Source organism: Blennius ocellaris (genome assembly GCF_963422515.1).
Source record: "Blennius ocellaris genome assembly, chromosome: 11".
Classification (NCBI taxonomy): Eukaryota; Metazoa; Chordata; class Actinopteri; order Blenniiformes; family Blenniidae; genus Blennius; species Blennius ocellaris.
The window spans coordinates 27,073,614-27,098,451 of NC_137660.1; the positions used below are offsets into that span (position 1 = coordinate 27,073,614).

General features: G+C 42.1%; 1 protein-coding gene across 1 annotated transcript; it reads left to right on the forward strand.

Moving 5' to 3' along the window:
• The first annotated feature begins 402 nt into the window (after nt 1-402).
• On the forward strand, nt 403-23,856 carry ush1c (Usher syndrome 1C). Its single transcript, XM_080504786.1, has 27 exons — nt 403-474; nt 2,710-2,777; nt 4,204-4,347; nt 4,510-4,648; nt 6,350-6,458; nt 6,573-6,597; nt 7,176-7,233; nt 7,354-7,542; nt 7,646-7,705; nt 8,876-8,932; nt 10,100-10,242; nt 12,560-12,625; nt 13,567-13,715; nt 14,261-14,310; nt 14,476-14,640; nt 14,767-14,883; nt 15,745-16,491; nt 16,832-16,885; nt 17,002-17,130; nt 18,782-18,847; nt 19,850-19,891; nt 20,200-20,253; nt 20,378-20,477; nt 21,151-21,260; nt 22,322-22,377; nt 22,552-22,663; nt 23,478-23,856. The coding sequence occupies exons 1-26, from the start codon at nt 439-441 to the stop codon at nt 22,643-22,645; spliced, it is 3,027 nt and encodes a 1,008-aa protein (XP_080360912.1). The 5' UTR covers nt 403-438; the 3' UTR covers nt 22,646-22,663; nt 23,478-23,856.
• The last annotated feature ends 982 nt before the right edge of the window (nt 23,857-24,838 follow it).

Consider the following 24,838-nt stretch of genomic DNA (forward strand, 5'->3'; position numbering starts at 1 on the left):
TAGCAATTTAATAATGCGTATCTAGATACAACCTTTTGCTCCCCTTTGTTCTGTAACAATAATTATTATTTTGTCTTGACTATCTTTATTTTGTTCTTCATTTGTAACTCAAAATTTTACTTGTTTTAAGTTGCTTTTATACCCAAGTAATCGAATGTATTTGTAAGTAAGTAAGTAAGTAAGTAAGTAAGTAAGTAAGTAAGTAGGTAAGTAAGTAAGTAAGTAAGTAAGTAAGATGTGTCTCCTGAGCTGCAGGTTCAGGTTTCAGACCCCCGATGCAGATAAATTCAACATATTTTCATGAAACAGGAAGCTGTTGTGTCATTACGCGCCGCGCGTCTTTACGCACTGACCCCGGAGACGAGAGAGGGAACCTCCGGTCAACCGGATCCAACACCGGGACGTCGCGTACGGTCTGCTATCTGGACTCTCTCAGCCATGGAGCGGAAAGTCGCTCGGGAATTTCGGCACAAGGTGAGATAAAGATATAATTACGATCCTCCGTCGGTCGGGATTTTTTTTTTTTTTTTTTTGGTCGTTTGACTGTTAACTTGAAGTTCTTCCGTCTACCTGTGCGTCGCCGCGCCGGGTCAGGTGTCTCCCGGTGGGACGTTGCGCAGACAGATCGGCCTGGACGAGAGAGAAAAAACAAACAAAAAAACATGAACGTTAAAACGAAGACCATAGAAAACAGGAAAATAAAAATAGCAAAGAGCTTTTTACTCAACCATAATATGTGCCGATGGTTTAGAAAGGTTTAAATACATAGATTTTTACAAAGATTTTTCTCATAATTTATCTTTTATAGTCTTTTATAGTATATATATATATATATATATATATATATATATATATATATATATATATATATATATATATAATTTCGTTGTCTTCGGTAATTCTTATGGTTTATGCCTCCCAGTGCCACAACTATTATGTTGGATAATACTTAGGCTAGTAAACGTTTGACTATCTATTGCTTAATGTAGATATAAACATGTCAGAGTTGGACAAAAGGATCATTATTTCCTGGACAGATTTTTACAAAGTCTCCCAGAAATTATACAATATGCAATATATTGTACAATATACAATACAAAATATGATAATTAAAGTGTGGTTCACTATATTCTTATAACATGCCACACAGAGGCTTCCTGACTGCACAGTTTGAGGCTATGTTTTCTATTGGAGTCTCTTCTTACTGTGATAAACGCCACACCTGAGGTCTGAATGCTGAGCAGCAATAAGGATGTAAAAGTTGAATTATTATACTGTAAGTTTAAATGAAACTGTCGGTTGGTTTTGTGGTGGACGTCGGTGCATTATAACATGAGGCAAAGCCCTGAAATAATAACCGTGAGCAAAAGATAACTGAGGAGGGAAACATGATATACTCAGGGGGTATTGTTTGTTTTCTCTCTCTCTCTCTCTCTCTCTGCTGTAGTGTAGGGATCGCCACTCAGCCATCTGTGTTGCGTGCAGGAGAGTAGGCTCCCATATTGCAGGCTTCTTACAAAGGGCAACTTGGCATTGGGTAATGTGTCGGACACACGCAGCTGAGCGGAAGAGAGGGAACAATTTCCTGGTTTAATTAGAGGCCGAGGGGACAACGGGGCACAGTGGAGCCTTGTTTTCTGTCAGGGACACTGAACATTATGGACAATGGACTTTTGTGTGACGCTTCCTTGATTTTCTAAAAAATGTTTTTAATAATTTGCAGTTCTTGCTGCTGTGTGAAAACAATCGTCATTGCTAAAGCCACACGGTGAATCTGAGGGTGGTTTTCTGGCTGATGTGTGTGAAATCTTCCTGGTTTATGATGGTCAAAGTCTGCTTTCAGTTCCATCTGGAGGGGTGTGTGTGTGTGTGTGTGGGTGTGTGTGTGTGTGTGTGTGTGTGTGTGTGTGTGTGTGTGTGTGTGTGTGTGTGTGTGTGTGTTCACCACTGAGCAGGAGAAATTTATGACAGTCATAACCACCATGTCTGACACACACACACACACACACACACACACACACACACACACACACACACACACACACACACACACACACACACACACACACACACACACACACACACACACACAAAAGTTTTGTCACTCGGACAACCCTCACCATTAAAATAAATTGATGGAGAAGTTCTCAGTAATAGCCATTTTATTCAAGTTTTTCAAGATGAAGAGTGTGTGTACGCTAGTGTGTGTGTGTGTGTGTGTCTGTGCGTGTGTGTGCGTGTGCGTGCATTGAATGAATGCTGGGTGTGAATGTTCATCTCTGCTTGTGTCTGAGCTGTAAGGTGACACTGCTGACCCCCCCGCTGCAGCCTCTCCTCGGCTCTCCTGCCATTATTATCGCCCGCCAGTCGTTTGATGGTTTGACAGCGGCAAAGTCCAAGGACCTTCAACATTTTACCCCCCCCCCCGAAACACTTTTTTTTTTTTTTATTATAATTTTTTTTAAACGTCTGCGTAGACGTGAGGATAAATTTGGCGATAGGAAGAGAAAAATTCATAAATATGTGTTACATCAGCGAGTGGCCGAAGCGGTTCCTCAAACCGATCCTGCAGCAGCTGAGCCGTCATCAGGTTTGTATGAATCCTCCAGACCCCCCCACCCCTTCCACCCCCCCCGGGCAGGGCGACGGGGGAGCGCTGCAAGCTCCCGGTGATGACGGACGGTACCAGATATGTGTGTTTTCTTGCAGGTGGAGCTGCTGATTGAAAATGAGGCGGAGAAGGATTACTTGTACGACGTGCTCCGCATGTATCACCAGTGAGTAACGTCTGTTGCCGCTCCGCAGGGGGTACGACGCCCATGTGTGTGTGTGGGTGTGTGGGTGTCACAAGGATGGCTTTTTGAGGTCCAACTTAAGTCTCTGTACCTGAAGCGACTAATAGATTGTGATAGTTTGCTTAAAAAAAATGCGTCCAGTAAACCTTCAACACTGATTATTTCCTGTACATCACGTTCCTGTAACCTTTCGTCAAACTTGCGTCTCTCCATCGTGGTTTCCTGGGGAGCCGTACAAGGACAGGTACACGTCTTGTTTTCAGTTCATCTTTGCACACAGAGGCAGAAGTCGCTTGAGCCTCTGATCAGTTTCCACTGCGGCCCGACAAGCCTGGCCAGGTATCAACAAAAGCCCTTTTTTTTTTTTATGTTCGTCCTCCAAACAGGGCTGAAATGGCACATATCAATAATTCAGCGAGCGGGTCGCATGGACAGATTTGACACTTTGGCTTTTAACTCTGCCGCGTTCATGGTTTCTCTTTTGTCTCAGTTTTTTCGAATTGAGATGTTTAGATTGTGTTTTTCCATCATCGTCGAGGCATTACAGACTCGGACTCTTTAGAATAGGAGGTTTGGGAGTTTCACTGCATTACAATAAACAAATGTGGATACAATGGGAGCTGTGCTAATTCTATTTAATGAGCTCTGTTGACACGAATTAGACCTGTATACATTTAAAACTAAATGGCCTGTAGAGTTAGAGATAAGTGAGATTACCTATCCAGACAGTGAATGATGCCATTAATTAGGATTATATGTTTAAAGGTCCAATTTTCAAGCATCTTTAAGATACACTCTTATTAGTATTTACTGGGACTACTCCTTTAGTAAGTTATTCTGTTTTATTGGACAAAAGCTTGAGAAGCGGCTTATTTGTTTGCTTAAGCTGTCTGGTATTGAGCCCAGAGGCACTGAAAACTAGAACGTTTGTATTGTTTTATTTTCTGGGGTCGTTTTTATCGCATTTGAATATATTTTACATTGTGCAGTGTAAATGACTTTGACAGTCATTTGCAAAATACAACACTTTGTTCTTTATTATTGATTTATTTCATTTTTTTTAATTCATCACATATATTTTCTTTTTTAAGAACCCCAAATATATGTAAGCGAAATAAATGGGGAAATCAAACACACCCTGCAAACCATGTAGTGTATTTAAGTTCCTGCACTGTCCTCCAGTCATGTCAGGATGAGGATGATACTGCAGGATGACCGGTTGTACGTTAACGAACAACAAAAACAAACAAGACAACGAATAGAAGGCAGGGATTAATAATTCAAGTGGATAATTTGTCATCGTTGTGGTGGAAATACAGGTGGGGGAGGCACAAAGGGAGTAGATTTATTTATTTATTTTTTTAAATTTACGTTGACGTTAAACTCGTCCTCGCCGCGTCTCTCTGAGGTCGATGGAACTGCGGGTGCTGGTGGGAGACCTGAAGCTGGTGATCAACGAGCCGAAGCGCCTCCCGCTGTTCGACGCCATCCGGCCTCTCATCCCGCTCAAACACCAGGTGGAGTACGACATGCTCACCCCCAAGAGGTCACGGTGAGTCTGCCGGGTCAAATCCATCCGTTTAAACACACATTTCTTTGTTTGGCTCAACGTGCTGTGTTGGATTTCCTCCTCTCTCTCGCTCTCTCTCTCTCTCTCTCTCTCTCTCTCTCTCTCTCTCTCTCTCTCTCTCTCTCCTCCCTTCCACACGTGCAGAAAGCTGAAGGAGGTGCGTTTGGATCGGACGCATCGCGACGGCCTGGGTCTGAGCGTCCGGGGGGGGCTGGAGTTCGGCTCCGGGCTTTATATATCTCAGATCGTCAAAGATGGACAGGCTGATAATGTTGGCCTTCAGGTGAGTAGGTTTTTTTTAATCATTTGATGAATATTTACAGAAGAGGATTACGGCCACTGTGGACAAATACAGTGGAGTTCTGACTTTTTTTCACAGAATTCTGAGTTTAAAAGACAGAATTCTGAGTTTAAAAGACAGAATTTTGAGAAAAAAGTCAGAATCCTGAGTTTAAAGTCAGAATTCTGAGAAAAAAGTCAGAATTCTGAGAAAAAAAGTCAGATTTCTGAGAAAAAAAGTCAGATTTCTGAGTTTAAAGTCAGAATTCTGAGAAAAAAGTCAGAATTCTAAGTTTAAAAGTCAGAATTCTAAGTTTAAAAGTCAGAATTCTAAGTTTAAAAGTCAGAATTCTGAGTTTAAAATCAGGATTCTGAGAAAAAAAGTCAGAATTCTAAGTTTAAAAGTCAGAATTCTAAGTTTAAAAGTCAGAATTCTAAGTTTAAAAGTCAGAATTCTGAGTTTAAAAGTCAGAATTCTGTGAAAAAAAAAGTCAGAATACAGGGTTTTTTTTCCATAGTGGCCGTAATCCTCTTCCGTAAATATTATACGTTTCCTTATTTCCCATTATGTAGTATTCATCATTGCTATATGTACTAACAAACAAACATTGATTTTGTTTTGTTTGTGTTTTTGCTTCAGAAAAAGGCCATTAGACTCATAAATCAAGTTGACAAACCTGACCGACAGATTGCCATATCAAAAACACAAAAAAAATACACAATGTTGTTTACTTTAACACACGAGCTGTAATGCATAAGGGGCATAATAATAATCTTCCACCCCACATCCAGAAGTTATTCAATATAGCCTCAGGGCTACTGTTTTTTTTTGTTAAAGAATATGGCAAGAACAAAAAACAAAAGTAGGGGTTAGTCTTTGGAACGACTTGTATGGAACTTTAAAAAAAAAAAAAAAAAAGTCGTATAAGTTTCAAAAATTTTAAAGGCGGTTCAAATTCACTGCTTTTTAAAAATATTGAGCTCAAGAAGGAGGAGATTAAAAGTAACTGGGTTCCCTTTAGAGGACAGTTTCTGTTTGGTTTCTCAGGAATGGCAAAGAAAATGCAGGTTTTTGTTGTTGACTTTGTTTCTGTTGTTTCAGTTGCAGAAGATTAATGTGTTTTATGTACAAAGCCAAGTAAAATAAGTTTAACTGCCCTGTGATTATCCTGCCAGTTATTCCCAGGGCAAACACATACATTCACATTAGTCAGAAAATTTGCAGTGGTTTTTAGTGACATGACCTCTGTGTCGGTCCGAACGCGGGTCTTACCACTAGGTGGGCTAAAGCGCTGTGATGGTTGAACTCCAGAGAGTCGCTGATGGTCGAGATCAACACGAGCCGTTCAACCTTTTTATCAAAGAAGACGTAAACATGGACCACAAAGGTTATTTAAGCCTGTTTAATTACACATTTATACACTTCAACAGCACACATCACATCAAAATACCACATGTTGTGTATATTGTATTTCATCAGAAAATTATTAGGAATAAATTCCACATGAAACCATTAAATTCAAACAAAAATCCACTTTCTTTCGCTCCAAACCAGTCCTGCGTATTATAGCGGACACTTTAACAGCCTGAATAGCTACGGCAGGACAATCTAATGTTCACACGGATCAATAAATCAAGTCGAGTGTATTATATTCATCTGGCAGAGCGACGTATTGAAGCTGTCAAGTGTCATTTTGACTTGTAGGTTGGCGATGAGGTTGTGCGTATCAACGGCTACTCCATCTCCTCCTGCATCCACGACGAGGTCATCAGTCTCATCAGGACAAGCAAAACCGTGTCACTCAAAGTTCGACGTACGTCTGACACGGCTTTTGTTTGTTTGTTTTTCCGCTCTTTTAAATCAAGTCATTAAAGCGAATGCAAATTTACAAAAATTTATACTACTTTTTTTTCTTCTTTATATGCAGATGTGGGGATGATTCCAGTGAAAAGGTAAAAAAAAAAACATATAAATATTATTTTTATTTATTGTTTGATGATAAGAAGTCGTGGACGACAACAATGGTTCCCAAGTTGTGACGGGGGTGTCGAACATAAAGACGCTCCAATCCGGTGCAAACAAACCACCAAATCAAATTGTAAACATTCCAAAGAAGATTTTGATATTTTAATTAGTTAACACTCAAGCTAAGGTCATTTTGCTTTTGCAAAACTACAGACATTTCTACATAGTTACCTCTGTGCGACGACAAAGAAAAACATTACATTTAAAGGTTATTATGGCACTTTTTGTTTTTATTTATTTATTTATTTTTACAGGTCCGGCCCACTCGCGATGCAATTGTTATGTATCGTAGCCCCTGAACTAAAAACGTTGTTTGACACCCCTGCTGCGATTGTTAAAACGAATTGTATCGCCTGGAGCGGCAAAAAAATACACACTCACTTTGTTTTGGTTCGTCACAAATTCAAACTTCATTTGGAAGAACAACAATGGAAAGCACTGCTCTGGAATCGCATCGTTTTTTGTTGTTGTTGTTGTGACTTACTACTTCCTGTTTTTCCTCCAGCTCATCGGACGACGTGCTGAAGTGGCAGTTTGTTGACCAGTTCGTGTCGCAGTCGGGGGTGAGACTTTAGTTCCGGGGGCCACTTGAGCTGCAGCCACATTGTTTGGATTAAAAAAAAATAATAATTTTGTCTTTCTTTTTTCATCCTTTTTTTTTCCTTTGTCCGTGCTGCACCCAGGATAAGAAAAGTAGCGTGGCCGGTTTGGCGTCGATCGGAGGGAAGGAGATCAAGGAGAAGAAGGTCTTCCTCAGCCTCGTGGGGACGACCGGCATGGGCATCAGCATCTCCAGCGGGCCGACCCAGAAGCCTGGCATATATATCAGCAACGTGAAGTCGGGCTCCCTCGCCTCAGAAGTCGGACTTCAGGTGATAAAAAAAAAAAAAAAAAAAAAAAAAAGGACGGCACGGATGTTGATGTTTTGCCATCGTGCTTCCGCTGAACCGCATCTCTGTCTCCATTAACATATAGATTGGAGACCAGATTGTGGAAGTGAACGGCGTGGATTTTACCAACGTGGATCACAAAGAGGTGAGTTATTGAAAGGGTGTCGGAGAGAGAAAGAGAGAGAGACATTTATGTAAAAATATGTGATTATAAACTGTGTCTCCTTCACACACTTGGGTTGAAGCAGCGTCGTGCCGACGGACCTGCTCAGTGACGTCACGGTCTCACACACAGGGTTTTTTATTAAATGTACATATTCAGGCGCACTTGTAGACGTCCACTCGGAGTGATTGAGTCAGTTGATGAAGTCGTTCATGATGCAGGATGGTAAAAGCAGATTCTCAGGCTGGAGGATGTTGGTATGGAAAAGGATTAGGGCCACTATGGAAGAAAAAAAACCTGAGTTCTGACTTTTTTTCACAGAATTCTGACTTTTAAACTCAGAATTCAGAATTTTAAACTCAGAATTCAGAATTTTAAACTCAGAATCCTGACTTTTAAAGTCAGAATTCTGACTTTAAACTCAGAATTCTTACTTTTAAACTGTGAATTCTTACTTTTAAACTGTGAATTCTGACTTTAAACTCAGAATCCTGACTTTTAAACTCAGAATCCTGACTTTAAACTCAGAATTCTGACTTTAAACTCAGAATCCTGACTTTTAAAGTCAGAATTCTGACTTTATACTCAGAATTCTTACTTTTAAACTGTGAATTGTGACTTTTAAACTCAGAATTGTGACTTTTAAACTCAGAATCCTGACTTTTAAAGTCAGAATTCTGACTTTAAACTCAGAATTCTTACTTTTAAACTGTGAATTCTGAATTTTAAACTCAGAATTCTGACTTTAAACTCAGAATCCTGACTTTTAAACTCAGAATTCTGACTTTAAACTCAGATTTCTGAATTTAAACTCACAATTCTGAGTTTAAAATCAGAATTCTGAGTTTAAAGTCAGAATTCTGTGAAATAAAAGTCAGAACTCAGGATTTTCTTTCCACAGTGGCCCTAATCCTCTTCTGTATGTTGGAGACAGTCGAGAAAAAAAAAAATTGGTCTAACGTGGAGAGACACACCATCACCTGCACTTTACTTTCCCACCGATCAATCTAACATCCAGGGTTTCTCGGCTGTGCGAGAAAACTTGAAAACGTCAGATATCCTCGCTGGAAGACGAGCACGTTCGCCAAAACTATCTTTCAATTAATTGAACGACTTGGATATTTTTTCCATGTTTCTATTTCTCATTTACAGGCTGTGAAAGTCTTGAAGAGCAGCAGGAGTCTGACCATCACGGTGTTGACAGGAGCTGTAAGTACTGTGTGCATTTGCTCCTCTCTTTCTTTCCCCGGAAGTGTGAAGCATTTTGACGCGAAGGGCATAAAGGAATGTTGCCTCAAGCCACAATCTGTCCAATACGAGTGGAAAAATGGAGAATCGCACAGCGCTGATGTCTTTTGTGGGCTGGAAAACACATAATGACGCCTGTACAAAGCATCTCTGAGGATGTTAACGAGTAAAAAAACTTGCATTAAAATCTACCCAATTAACCTCCTGAAAGAAAATCTCATTCATTTGTCATGAATACAGATAAACGTACTTGAGTCTCTCCTCCTTCGCTCGCCTTTGCATTCCTGTATCGCGCTGAATAATGTGGTGATTTGTTTCCCGAGACGTCGCATTACCCCGCCCGGCTGTCTGCAGGAGCAACACTTATCATCTGTCAAATAAATCCCCAGGCTAGTTTTCTTTTTTTTTAATCTGAAGACTGTAAATGAGGCAGGCAATCCCCTCTTATTTACTGTTTAGATTTGTGTCTTGGTGCCTGTTGTCGCTATGTTTTGCGCACAGGTCTCCACAAACTAAAAACTGTGTGACCTCATAACTATATAGAGATCACAGCATGTTTTTTTCTGCATAAGCCAGGACCTTGCAAGAATAAATATCACATTTATGTATAAAGTCTACAGCATTTGTCTGGCATGTCTTTTGTAGGGGTTGTTCTCATATGGTGCCATATTTTTTTTTAAGTTTTAGGATTAAGAAAGTTTGGCACTCAAGCACATTTAATCATAAGTTCTTGGCACAGAGTGATATTTATTATCATACGTTTGTGTTAATATAGATTATCACACCTTCTAATAACATTTTCTCAGGTAAATGGAAAGATATTGGATTTTATTCCCAACGGGTATTCACAATAATATCTTATAATGGGAAAAAGGAAAAAAACAACAACATTATGAAACTATACTGTAGAAAAATCGCACCGTGTAATTTTACGTACACACCAAATGTCTCGTTTGTTCTACACGTCTGATTGTTTTGCGATTCCCCAAACTAAACTTGTCGTCTCCTTCCTCTCGGCGGTTTGTCACATCGGGTCTCCAGAGTTAAACTGATTTGAGGACGTCCGCAGTATTGCGAGCGTCTCCGACTGATTGTCCCCCCCCTCCTCCTCCTGTCGGTTCCCCCCAGGGCAGCGAGCTGTTTATGACGGACGAGGAGCGTCTGGCGGTGGAGGCCCGCCGGGAGCTGGAGCGCCAGGAGCTGATGCACCAGAAGAGGGTGGCGCTGGAAACTAACAAGATCCTTAAAGAGCAGCAGGAGAAGGAGAGACAGTGAGTGAACTGTGGAAAACTTTGGTTCAGAAGTGAACGTCGGTCCATCTTCGGGCCAGGACAGGAAAATAAATTTGAATTGGGGATGAGCGACGTGTCACGCAGGCAATCTATGAATATGGTCAGAAAATAGTTCAAAAAATTGTGCATAAAAATCACGTTTTGCACTGAAATAAATAGAGGAATATAGTTCAAAAATGAATGTATATTTTTCAGTATCTATAAAAGCTGATTATAGGCGGATTTAAAAAAAATATATGATATAGATGTAAATGAATCATATGCTGTTTTATTATAATGAAAGAAGCAAAATCCTTGACAAATGTGTTATGAATTTAAGCCTGTGGGCGAAAACCACTTTTAAAAACACCTTTAACACTGAAATATCAGAGATACTGCTATGAAATCCATTAATCTAGCGTTGGCTTTAAAGCCAGGCTGTTACAGTGAGTTCACGCATAGTGCAACAGCTATAGGAGAATTTATTATTATTATTTCTTAATTTTTTTTACATTTCACTGTGTTTTGTAGCAGAAGAGTTTCATTAAAATTGGATTTCACGTTGAGATTGTGATAATTTTTTAGTAGTAATTGTTTTGTTTTTCCAGAAATATAGACATTTTCATCACATATACTCCGCGCAACAGCAGAGAAAATGTTAAAAGTTTAAATTCAAAGGTTATTGTGGCACTATTTTACTGGTCCGGCCCTCTCGAGATGAGATATTGACTGCATGTGGCCGCTCAATTAAAATTAGTTTGATGCCGATACACTAATAAATCCTCACAGTGATGTTTCGATGCCACTCTGCAAATATTATGCATCAAACAAGAACCCAAAATTAAGATTTCTCTACATATATATAAAAACAAAACGGCATTTCTAAGACGGAGAGACCATTGCAAACTATTCCCATTGTAACATTTTTCCTTCTGAACCTGAGAGGTCATTTCTACACGTCTCTTTCTGGCCTTTTAATCAGTGAAAACAAATAGGCAGTTTATGACACACTGGGGATTGTCAGGCGGCAGCAAAAGCTCTTCGCAGAATATTTTATGTGGATTTTTAACGGCCACCAATATCAAAGTCGGCTCTCAGTCAGGGGCGAAATCAGCATTCAAAGTGTGCCATGCCCGACGGCCCCCTGGCAATCTGAGCAGCACATGAAAAGGAAATCTCACCCTAAGCCTCGGGGCCACAGCGGCTTCCTTCCACACGCCAAAGATGGCACATTTTCTCATTTCAAAATATTAAATGTGTCTCAAGTCAAAATGCAGGCGAAAGCCATTTTGACCCCACAAAAGCATGAAAATTTAAAAATAAAACGGTTACAACTTGTGAAAACGTCTATATCTTTGCATTTTAAAAAATTATCTGGAAAATGAAACGAAATGAACATAAAATCAATTTTAATGAGACTTTCTGGTGCAAAATACATTAAAATGTTCCAAAAAAACTATAGCTGTCCTATAGTGCATGTTTTTTATAAACTCACTCAGCTTTCTAGTAACGAAGTCGCTATCGTCCATGTCAGTGTCACTGAAATCACCTTTTTTAAAAATAATAAACTTAAGGCATTTCACATTTCAAACGTGTGCAAGCACATACGTGCATCAATGTAACTTTATGTAAATATTCTATATACACACATCTATCTATCTATAACTTCTTAATAACAATTTAAATAAATGAATATATATTTTCTAAAATTATATTCAGTTAAAATAGATGTTTGAGACTACACACGCAGTACTTAAGTTGTGTCTGCCAATCTTAAGAAATTCTTAAAAACTTTTAGGTTTTCTTAGAATTTGTTTTGGTTTTTTTACAATGTGCTTGACGGTTTATTGGTACATGGTTGATGTTTTCACTGGAGGTGATAGGAAGTTTGGAGGAATTCGGTTGCGGTGGTTTGGTTGTGTATTTCGGAGGAATTAGAGGAAAGTGATGTGCCGTGGCAACCGTTTACAAGAATATTAAAATAGGCAAAGAAGATGCTGTCATTGTTACTGTCACATTGAGCTGTTTAGACGAGCCTGAGTAAATAATAAATATGTCAGAGAAATATATACGCCCAGAACCAGGCGTGATTTTTTAAAGAGTTTTTAGGCTTTTATTGGTCTGCCGTTGCCTGATCACGCAGATTTATGTGTACATGAATTACAGAGACCGCACACATCGAACTTCTTCATTCTTTGACGAATGTGTTTGGACGTTTAACACGACTGCAGATCATCTCCGTAACGATGTTGCTCTGCCATAAACTGGATTAAAGTCATACATCAGGCATGCTCAAGTGTAGTCATGTGCCCCGCAGGAGAAAAGTGGAGATCTCTCAGAAAACTGCGGAGGAAGAGGAGCGCTACAAGCACGAGATGGAAAAGTACAACATTTCGCGTATTCACTAACGATCGTGGTTTCAGGCAGCGAGCCGTTCCGACGTCATTTGCACGGTCAGTTTTCGGGAAATACGGCCGAAAAAATTGCGGACTTGTTCCTCAAAGCCGTTTAAAATATATGTATAATGTCCAGCGCTACTTGTCACCATCTAATTTAGTCTAAATGCATCCTTTTTCAGCAAAATATAGCAAATTGTCAGCTGTACACGACTGACTTCCGGTTTTGTATGGCGCCCAGTGACGAGCGACGTGATTGGTCAATTGATATCATACCTTTTAGAAAGGCCGGCTCTGATTGGTTCGTAATTCTCTGACTCTTCCTGGTGCGTTCAATGCTGAAGCAGAGAGGAGGAATTTGCCAACTAGATTTCAAGATGCTTATATATATATATATATATATATATATATATATATATATATATATATATATATATATATATATATATATATATATATATATATATATATATATATATATATAGGAACAACCTCGGACATCTCAGTCCAGAAAAGCGCAGTACTTGGAACAGCAAAGATACTGCGCAGGACCCTCAAGCTCCCAGGCCTCTGGTAGAGGACCCAAGCTTGGAATAGAAAAACAGGTGACCGCCCGCGGAGGGCGAGAGGGGAATTTTTATATATATATATATATATATATATGGTCCTATGAGCCATCTATTCTAATTTCCAAAATGTTGACAAGATTGCATAACTGTACAGCACTTAAATTAAATTAAATTAAAAAACTAATAAGAGGATAATAGAAACTATTTCAGAGTTCAACCTCTAACTGGTCGCTGACGAAATTAATTTTGGACACACAAAACACCAATTTCTGCCTGAAACCATGGTAATAATAGAGCATAAATTGAGTGGTTTTTTTTCTTTCTTTCATGCAAGCGTATAAATGAATACCTGTGTTTAGGCTCGATGCCGCGGAGAGGAAACACAACAGAGAATGGGAAGAGGACTGGGGACCCAAAAGCAGCCCGAAGAGCCCGCGGCCTCCAAAGACCCCATCGCCCGTCCCACCTGAGATGAAACGTCCCTCGACTCCCAAGACCAAGCACTCCCGTAAGCGTGCGCCTTCCTTCCTCACGACAACGCATGAATTCCTCTGGTTTCTTTTGCCGTGCTTCACTCATTTCTCTCCGCCGCTCGCCGCTGTGTGCCGTGCCGCTTTCCGCCTGGCCTCTGCTCTTAGCCGGCCAAGCCAGAGCGTTCGCAGAGGATGACGATGATGAGGAGGACGAAGAGGACCGACAAGTGAGTCGGAGCTGTTTGTGGAGAAGACCGGGCGCAAGCCAGATTTCCTTTGACAATCGCATTGGAGCAACGTGAATTATTTAACTTGTTTATTACTGCACACAGCTTGACGCTAATGAGGGAGAGTGATTTTCATTTACTTTCCCAGAGGAAGTTCTTTTCTTTCGTCGTTCAAGTGCATTTTGGATTGATAGTCTGGGAAATACTGTGGCTGTAAATCAGTGCCCGATTGGAACGAGCGTCTTTTTTTTCCTTCTTTGAGTGAATCCTTTTGTCAATCTGTGGCCCTTTAAGTGACTTTTTGTCTTTATTTCCGAGCTACTGAGTTGACTCGTGTGCATTTCTATCCTCAGCATTTGGCTGGTTTTATCGATATGAGGGAAAACTGCCATCGCTGCGTAAGGTACAGTTTGCTGTGAAAGTGGTGTACAAGGAGTTCCGTTTAGGATTATGCCTCTAGTTCTCGGTTGGTGTTTGCCGGGTCGTCTCCTCGCTGGTTTTTTTTGCATGCCGTGTGGTGTCGAGAGTTAGTTTTAACGATTCCAACTAAACCCGGGCGACACCTCAGAAAGGAGAGAAGAAGAAGAAAAAGAAGAGGACGTCCAACACGGACACGCTGCAGGAGCAGAGGAAGAACAAGAAGGAGATGGAGTTTGAGCTGAAACTCGCCAGAGAGAAGGAAGAGATGCACGAACGGGAGAAGCAGCTCAAGATCAGCCGGCTCGTTCAGGAGGTACGAAAAAGAGTGGCGAGGAACGACGAGTTGATCTTGTGCACGTTTTTTTTTTTGTACGGCTTTGTTTTTCTGTTCGGTTAATCCCGCGTGAAAGGCTCCGCTTGAACTCTGCCCATGTGCCAGGTGTCGGAGACGGAGAGGGAAGACCTGGAGGAGTCGGAGAAGGTGCAGCACTGGGTGGAGCGCCTTTGTCAGACTCGGCTGGAGCAGATCTCCTGTGTGGAGAACGAATCCCCGGAGGTACCGAGCGGCGGCGGCTCCTCCTCTGTGAGGGCGTCGCCCACGCGCCCAATCGCTGTCCGTGTTTTGTCGCCGTCGGTTGCATTTGCACAATAATTTAGGCCCAATCCCAATTCTCTTTTGTACCCCTCTGCCTACCCCTTAGCCCTCCGCCTTTGCCTTTACCTCCAAAACGAGGTCAAAGGCAAAGGGCTAAAAGTTTCAGCCCTTAGATTTGGGACACCCCTCCCTCTCTCGCTCCGTCTCACAGTTTTGACGTCATAATACGGTGCCGTTACATCAGCAGAGCTGAGCCATGGATGTTTAGTGTTGATTTTCCAGCAGGAGCACCGTCACGCCGTCCCAAATTCAACGTGTTGCAGTAGCTTGAAATATTATATACACGGTCTCTACGAAACAACGACACACGGAAGCTACGTACGGCAGACGGCAGCACTACTGCCGTTCTTTTTAGTATAAAGCACAACAGGTTTATATAACTTTAGAAGCGTGTATATGTGAAAAATAGGCTTACATTTATGCGAGTCCTTGTGTTGCGTGAAAGTTTGAAACTCCTCCTACACCTCTGTTTAAAGTCTGTATCTGTAAAAAGCTCCGTTTCGAGGGGTGAATAGCCCTTCCCCTCACCATTTCAGAGGGGTAGGGGTAAGATGAAGGGCTAAGGGAGAGAAATGAGACGCAGCCTTAGTCTTAAATTCTTCTATGAATTTGAATCATAGATTAACACCTGACCAACAATCGGTGTTTAGCAAGGGATGAAGAGACTGGTTAATGTGAAGATGTGGACTTTAACCGGTAGTTAACTCGGTTAAAAATGAACGTGAGTGATGTGAAACGCTTCCTGTCTGTTATGATCTGAAGCTCTCCCCGCCGCGCTCCCCCGCCTCCGACCCCAAAGTGAAGCGTTTCCCCGGCGGCCTCCACCTGGCCACCACCGACCTGGACGACATCAACCTGGACCAGGTGGACCAGAGCCTGCGGGGCCCCCTGAAGAGACTCGCCCCCACCCAGCCGAGCACCACCCAGCCCCCGCCTCCCTTACCTCTCCCGCCACCCCTGCCTAAACTCAACCCCACCATCCCCAACTACTCTCCCCCCGCCCCTCGCGCGGCCCCGCAGCGACGGCCTCCGTCTCCCTCCAATGGCCGGAAGCCCCCGCCCACCCCGTCCACTCTGACCAACAGGGGGCGCCGGCCTCCGGCGCAACCGCACCCTTCTCGGCACCCGACGAGGCCGCCTTCCTCATATCACCATCACCTTCCTCCTCCTCCACCTCCCTCTCAGTCGTCGCGGCCTCCGTCGTCCCCGCAGCCGGCCCCGCGGCCCCAACCCCCGCCGCACCCTCCTCCTCCCCCTCCTCCTCCTCCTCCGCCGCCGCCCCCGCCACCCCCTCCGCCCCCGCCGCAACACCACACCGAAGAGCGGGCGGGCACCGCGGGTGGGTACCGCCAGCACGCCCACCACCACCACCACCACCACCACCAGCACCTCCAACATCCCCCGAGTCCCCCGGAGCACAGGAGCGAGTGGGAGGCGGGCGGATATCTCCCCAGAGGGGGCATCTACTCCTCCAACACCAGCGAGATGTCCTACCCCCCCAGTCCGAAGGTCAGAGCTGCACTTGTGGGAAAAGTGTTTGGAACAACAGATTAACATCAACAGACATTCAATATGTTGTTGATGCTCGGCTGTGTTGAGTTTATTTGCCTGACGTGTTTAATGCATGAAACGAGAGCCGCGCACAGTACGACCATTACTGTTGACTTTCTTGCGCCGTGTCGGTCTGTGCATGTTTGTTTTTTTAGCTTACAAATTCACAATATGTGTGTGTGTGTGTGTGTGGTCAGGTTTGTGCTTTTGAAAAAATTGCAGTGGGTTTTCAGTGCGTGTGTTGCTCTTATCTTGATCGTTGTTGAAAAGAAATTAACTGTACGTCGCCGTGGTTCAGGTGATGAGAAACACCTCCCACGCCAGTCGCATTTCCAACTCCAGCAGTCAACTGGTGAGTCTGTTGGTGAGGAAGGCTCAAAAAAAAAAAAAACACGTTTCACCAACACTTCAAAATTTGAAAGCGTTTTACTCGGCTATTGCCTGAAAGCGTGACGTTTTCACCGATAGCAACTCGCTCCCAGTCCGCCGAACCAGAGGCGTCAGATGGTCCCCGTCATGTCCAAGCCCGTCATGCTGCCCCAGTCGCAGACCCACCGACCGGAACCGCACCGACCGGCTCTCCGCTCCGACGGCCTGGTATGGAAACGCACCGCGCCGCCATCCGGCTCAGCAGTCACAGAGCGTCCAGCACCAATACGTACTCTCCTGTTGTTTTTTAATAAACAAGGCGAACTTTCATGAAACAAGTCCCCTTGCAGACAAGCTATGGAATCTTTCTTAACACACATAAATAGTCACAACCCAGCGTCTGTACCTCCACATCTGCATGCAGCCGCGGTAAACAGGATCTTACTGGCGGTAGCGGAGGGCGAGACGCTCCCAAGCCCTTTACTTTTTATCAGTACATGGCAGATCACAGTAATGCGATTTTTTTTCTTTATTTTTCTCGATCGCGATAAAAACGATATCTTGCTAATGGAGTTTATTCTCAATATGTTCTCGTATCTGTTCGTACTTCGAGTCGCTTCCCGTCCTTTTCTGTCCTGATAGATTTGCTGTGACGTTTTTATCTTCGTAAGCCACTGAGTCGTACAGAGAGTTGAGCGTGGCTTCAGCCATTAAGAACAACAACACGCAGTAAACATCTATCCATTAATATTATCCATATATCTCCTGGAGGTGCTGGAGCCGATGCTGCCTGACCAGGAGTTGCACATTTATTTCATAAATCCTCCATGAAACAATTGAAGATCGAGGTGGAATTAAATTCAATCTGCGCACACATTTATAATAATGATATTTTATAGCATCTCGGTCCTTAGAATAACATTTGTGCACGCCTTGTGTTGACGGAGTGACGCTGCAGTCGGTTCAGCCTGACACAATGAGCATTTATAGTCTTTTGCCACTTTAGCACTGCTGTAAGTTAACAACAATTTAAAAAAAAACCCACAGTTTTTGGAGTAGCAGTGTAAAAGAAGAGAAAACTTGACTGTGAAAGCTTTTTAAAGATCTCATTGAGAATTCATCCCAAGCAGTTAGATGCTATTTTGCAAATGATTTATTAATATATGAATGGCCTTTATTAGTGTTTTATATAGTTGACTGCAGCGATGATGGACTCGGTAAATTCTGCCGAACCACTTGTGCTTCACTGACAGAAATGTGTATTTCAAGTCAACTGAACGCCTAAACAATTAAAACAGTATATTCTACCGTGAAATTTTAATAATTTCAGTAACATTAGAACAATAAAACATTTAATGTGCACAATCATGTTAATTTTAATAATAATCATGAAAATGAAAAGGACACACAGATAAATACAAGTATATATATTCTAATATATAAAGTCAAGTGAGCTTTATTGTCAGTTCTACTCAACATGCAAGACAGTAGAATCCAGATGTTGTCTCATTTGCCCTCCTACAGTGTAGACGTATATCACTTAGAATGAAAATAAGACATTAAAGAAAATGAACAAGAAAAAACTGCAACAAGATTAGAATTAGCAGTAAAAAAAAAAAAAAATTGGATCGATACGCCTGAATATGTAATATAGAATACAATATAGCCCTGAAATGTTCATTATCCAATGCAGTGTCGCCTCAGAATAGATCTAATTGTCCACGGACGTGCACATTGTGTGGTTATAGATGTGGCAGAGCAGATCTTAGACTGATGGCTCCCAGTCTCACTTGTTATCAAAAGTTAGAGATACAAACTTTGATAGACTGACCTTTAAGAAACAATGTGTGTATTTCTTTATTCCTTGTTTTTGTTACAGCCCCCGGAAATGCTCAAACGAATGGTGCCTTTCAACTCGTCTTTTAAATCAAACAACAAGCAACAAGTAATCCGTCCACCTCCTCTCTTAGTCCGTTTTTGCATTTGAGTGTGGTTGTTCCTTCTATTTTGTGGTTTTCTGTTCACACGTCTGGTTCCCTCATGGCTGACTGGAACCTCAGTGATGGTTTTCTCTCTCTCTCTCTCTCTCTCTCTCTCTCTTTTTTTTCATTATACACCCTCTCTGGTAACTCCATCACTGGCTCCTCATCCGGTTGTGGAGCTCACGCACGACTGCACTTCCATGGATTTATAGCAGACAGTAGTAGATGTGAACACACACTGTGAGAATGCACGTCACACGGTTGTGCACTTGATTAGTTTTGATTTTTTTCCCCCTGACAGATGCTTTGTACATCACCGGCAGTCTGATAAAGGCTAATTGATGGGTTGCAGTGGGTGTAATTTGTCCGTCTGCATGTGTCGGCGCAGTGCGCGACGCTATAAGAGCTCCTCCGGGACACTAAAAGATCCGTTTCGTCAGATATTCTGTTGTTACAAATGGTGCGGTGATTACATGAGACGCCAGCAAAATGAAATTACAAGTGGGCTTGTTCTTTATGCCCAACTTGGAGCATCCGTGTATAATGACAGGAAATTAATTTTGGGCCAAATTTGTGTTTACAAGGGGGGAGGAGGGGGGGACTCGGAGTCATGTTGGCTGAATAGATGTGATGTCCTGTTTCTCTGTGAGCATAATTCTGTTTCCCCCATTAAAATGAATAGCAAGTCATTCTCACAAGGAATAATGAGGGCACGTCTTTCTCCGTGTGTTCTGAATTATCCCTGTTCACATTCAGTTACTGTGTGCTTTTTAGATTAATGCCTGAAAGCGTCACCATGGTTTCCCCGCATTTCAGGGCGAAACCGAATACTTTTTATAGGGCTGGTTGTCAAAGGAAATCTGAGCAACGCACTTCACGTACTGCCTGTTACCTTGGTATTTTCTTTTTTTCTTTTTTTCTTTTTTTAATTATTATTCATGTGTCACATTTCCCCTCTCTTTCAGGGCTTTCAGAAATATGTGGAAAACTTTGATCCCTACTCAATGGTATCGTATGACGTCCAATCAGCACTGCGATGATGACAAAAACACTGCTATACTAATTATTCACAGAAGTTATTGATGTTCAATATCATAGAATATTATGAACTTTATTGTTTTTCGCAGTGTGACACACTAATATATCCAACATGCTTATGTTTTATGTTTATACTGTGATTCATATCACGTATTATAACCTCTCCACTGTGAGTTATTCCTTTTTTTTTTGCGATATGCATTTTCAGGCGTGTTCCCACCTCCACTGATTAACTGTTTTATGCTTCTGCCGTCTTCAAACCTCTCGGGGTTCTCAGTTCTCCTCAGATCAGATCGCCGGCCGAGATGTGAGGCTTTTGAGAATTAAAAAGGTAAACGCCACGTAACTTAGGTTTTCTGATGGGAGGATATTCTCACGATAAAACAAGACTGATGGTATTTATTTATTTATTTTTATTATTATTATTATTATCCCCCCCCCTGGTCATTCTTCAGACTGGACAGCTTGACGTGGCTCTGGAGGGAGGAGCCGACTCCCCTCTGGGGAAGTTGGTGATATCTTCAGTGTACGAGGGCGGCGCTGCAGATAAACACGGCGAGTTCATTTTTCACTGTCACACTTTGGATTCATGAATATCCAACAACACCCACACAATCTCTCTCTTTTTTTTTTTTTTATATATATAGATTTGTCTGAAAAATGCTGACGCCTTTTATTTTATTTATTTATTTCTCAAACTTATTCAGTTTTTTTTTCCCAGTGAGATAAAATCACACATATGAAAGAAAAGAAAGAAAAGCAGTTATTGGGGAGGATGATGATTAAAACAATGAACAGCAAGTTGTTCGACAAACAGAACCGCTCAACTTAAATAAAAAACAAACAAAAAAACCAGTAACAATGATTTCAATAACAATATTAATGATTGAAATGAGAAAAAAAGTTAAATATTAGTATATTATAGTGAAATTAATGAATAAATACATCGATCAGCTCACAGCCAAGCAACATTACATCTTGATTTTACAAGTAACACAAGTGTTTATGCCGCATTAGTGCTTCAAACAATCTTCAGTTAGAAACCAGTTATTTAAAAATCAAAAATTTTAAATGACTCTCGTGGCTGGTAAATTAGTAAATTAGTAAAAGCTATTAACACTTTGAGACAGAAAAATATGGAGTATATATATATATATATATATATATTGATTTTTGTTTTCTGTATTCAGCCTGATTTGTTATACCGTTGTTGAATGTATGTTTGTAGGTGGGATCGTCCCTGGGGATGAACTCATGGCCGTGAATGGGAGGATCCTGATCGACGTGGCACTGACTGAGGGGCAGAACTCTCTGGCTCGCGCCTGGAATAGTGGAGGGGTATGAATCAATTCAGTTCAACTTTATTTATATAGCACCAAATACAACACAAGTCACTCCTCGGTGCTTTTAACAGAGAAAAGAGGAAAAAACCCAACGGATCCACATGAGCAAGCAGGTTTATTTGCGACTGTGGAAAGAAAAAACTCCTAACAGGAAGAAACCTTTGCAGAGTGAGAGGATAGAGGAGAGGCGAGGAGAGGCGATGAGAGGAGAGGCGAGGAGAGGCGAGGAGAGGCGAGGAGAGGAGAGGAGAGGAGAGGAGAGGAGAGGAGAGGAGAGGCAGACTGGGTGGGGAGATACAAACCTTGATTCGGGCAAGAAACAGACCATGGTCCGGGTAGAGAGAGGTGGAGAAAGAGGTAGAGGGAGTGGTAGAGCGAAAGGTAGAAGGAGCGGTAGAGTGAGAGGTAGAGAGAGGTAGAAATAGAGGTAGAGAGAGCTAGAGGGAGCGGTAGAGCAAGAGGTAGAGAGAGATAGAAATAGAGGTAGAGGGAGAGTTAGAGTAAGAGGTAGAGCGAGAGGTAGAGTGAAAGGTAGAGGGAGGTAGAGGTAGAGAGAGCGAGAGCTCGAGGGACCGGTAGCGCGAGAGGTAGAGAGAGGTAGAAATAGAGGTAGAGAGAGTTAGAAATAGAGGTAGAGAGAGGTAGAGGGAGAGTTAGAGTGAGAGGCAGAGCGAAAGGTAGAGGGAGTGGTAGAGAGAGGTAGAGAGAGTGAGAACTAGAGGGAGAGGTAGAGTGAGGTAGAGAGAGGTAGAGGGAGAGTTAGAGTGAGAGGTAGAGCGAAAGGGAGAGGTAAAGTGAGGTAGAGAGAGGTAGAACGAGAGGTAGAGAGAGCTAGAGGGAGCGGTAGAATGAGAGGTAGAGCGAGAGGTAGAGGAAGAGGTCAAGAGAGGTAGAGAGCGGTAGAAAGAGAGGTGTGGCGAGGTAGAGGTAGAGAATCACCTGGAAAAAAAAAATAAAAAAGAAGAAGATAAATAAGCCTCGTTTCTATTGAGGCTTTTTGAGTTGATGTTTTCTATCGATTCACTCGCAGGCTCATTAATCTGCTTTCACCTGCAGGACTGGATCGACGTTGTGATCGCCGTGTCGCCGCCGAAGGAGTACGAAGACGAAGTGTAAGTCTTCGTGTTGTTACCGTTTATAAATGCATTTTTCTTATTTATTTTTTTTTTTTTACAATGATCTCACAAAATTATGAAAAGTTGTAGTTTACGGCTTGTGGATGGTGTATCTGTGTGTGTGCGTGTGTGTGTGTGTGCGTGTGCGTGTGCGTGTGCACGTGGACGCAGCACTAAGTCAGCATCAGTCAGTCCCACTGTGAACAGAAAGGTGTTTGAAGGCAGTGCGACGCTGTACAGACACGGCTACCTGCTTCAGCACTAGACCCTCCCTCTCCTCCGGGTAATCCAGCCGGTCCTCACAGCTCCCCGTCTTCACTTTTGCACGTCAGAGGGGATGTTTGCCGTGTCTTTTTTTCTTGCTCCTTGAGGACATGTCACAGTCTCCCCTGTCAATCAGAGAAAGAAAGAAAAAAATGTAAAAAAAAAAAAAAATCCCAGAAAAAAGCAGTTTTCGTTCACGGTTGGTCGAACTCTCCAAGATGCAGTTTGGCTACTCCAGCTGTCACGACCGTATCTTCTCTATACACCTTCTCCTTTTCTATATGGAAACGGTGCCTCGGGGCTTCGGGGGGGGGGGTGTATGCCTATACATACAGTTGCGGCGGCCGAGCGAAGACGCCTTGCGACTAATGAATGCAATCGGCGACCCCGCAGCGCCGTAAATCTGCCGAGCCCCCGACCCACTGAGCCATTTATAACGCACTTATGTACATGTGTGGCCCCCGTGGCATTGTCGCGTGTTTGACGGGTCACGGCCACACGTTGGACTCCTGCCAGCCCTCAGCAGTTGTGCTGATTGATGCTGCGCTGCGGGACTGTTACATGTTCGGAGGTTTGAAACGGGACGACAAAGTTTGTTGCTTATTGGCCAAAAACAAATGGAAAGATGAGGAATTAAAAAAAAAATTTTTTGGTCATAAATCTGGATTGTTTGTTATTGCTGCATGTGTTTGTTGTCTTCAGTTTGCTGTGATACAAAAAAAAAAAAACCCAAAATAAATATCTTTATTTCAATCTGATTTTCTTTGATGCTGTAGAAAGAAAGTAGACAAGATGTCATGATATAAAGTGATTGTTTGCTCTTTTCATTGCAGGACATTCTTCTAGTCGCGTCGACCTTTCCAGCCAAGAAGCACACACTGGATAAGAAGAATCTTTTAATACTTAATTCTTCCAAGTTTTTTCCTTTTTTAATCAGCGCACATTCGAAATGTGATCCATCCGATTTGAGGTGATCTGTTTCTACCTTTTTTTTTTTTCTCTTCTGAGACTGATCCTCCTGTCGATACTCAAAAAAAAAAATGTTGATTTCACTCTCCTGGCTTTGTTATTGTTATTGACTCCAGTCAATATTTAGTCGTCTTCAGTCAAGCCCGGAAGTGGTTGATCGCATTCAGATCACGTCTTTTCTTAACATCTAACAAAGAATCATCAACAACATAAAACTGTAATCTGCTTCCCCAAATCTGAATAATAAAAAAAACTGTGCAGACTACAAATGTGCTTCTGTTGGTATGTTTGTATTGGAATTGCAAAAGATCTAAAGGAAGCTCATTAAATGCTTTACACTGACTCCGGTACAGTCGAGGAAATAATGTGCGATTGAACCAGCAACCTCGGGACTGGAAGCCACAACCGAGCCACACATGAAAATGGTACCACAGAAAATTAAATCGCCAATTTAAGATGCAGTATGGCGCCAAAAAAGGGCCATAAAGACATTATTATGATATTATTTTAAAGATCCATGCGTAGCAGTAAAATGTGACACAGTGGAGGCGACATAAAGTCACCATGGAGCGAACAGAGGGACAGACGACCACACCTGCAGTCACAGCTTTTGGAATTGTCGGGTTGTATTTGCTAGTATGCGCATAAATTGAACCGTGTGAAGAAACCAGAGTGGCAGTGAACGTGCAAACATCCACCGAGAGTCTGGACGTGAACCTGACTGAGAGACAGGAGGAAACTAAACAACTTTTATTAAAGGTGCAAAATAACAGATAACTGCTATAATGGTGATTATTTCATGTGTCTTTAGCTGACAGTGCATTTTAATTTCCTAATTTAAAAGCTGAGCTGCCGGCTCCTGCTTCTTCACTTCTATTTCAGGGGTGTCAAACATGCGGCCCGGGGGCCAGAAGCGGCCCGCCAGAGGATCTAATCCGGCCCGCCATGTGATTTAAAATTTTTTTTTTTTAAGTATAAATATGAAAACTGACAGAGACTGATCTAAAAACACTAGATTGGCAAAAATGACATTCACAACCGCCCTTGGTCAGAATTTATTAATGCAATCTGTGGAGATCACATAACGCAACGCCTTTCACAATAAAACAATGAGTCCAACTTATGTGAAGTGATACTTGGGACATGTAAACTCAAAAAATGTTTTCCAGATGATGATAAATTGTTTTTAATCCTGAATAAAAATACAATATGCAGATACAGCTGA

What these genes read in the sequence shown, in the direction of transcription:
- ush1c (XM_080504786.1), top strand. Translation starts at nt 439, where the DNA reads ATGGAGCGGAAAGTCGCTCGGGAATTTCGGCACAAG. An exon ending in TCAGCCGGCTCGTTCAGGAG is followed by an intron (nt 14,641 to 14,766) that starts GTACGAAAAAGA and finishes CCCATGTGCCAG; the next exon opens with GTGTCGGAGACGGAGAGGGA. An exon ending in GCGCCTGGAATAGTGGAGGG is followed by an intron (nt 21,261 to 22,321) that starts GTATGAATCAAT and finishes TTTCACCTGCAG; the next exon opens with GACTGGATCGACGTTGTGAT.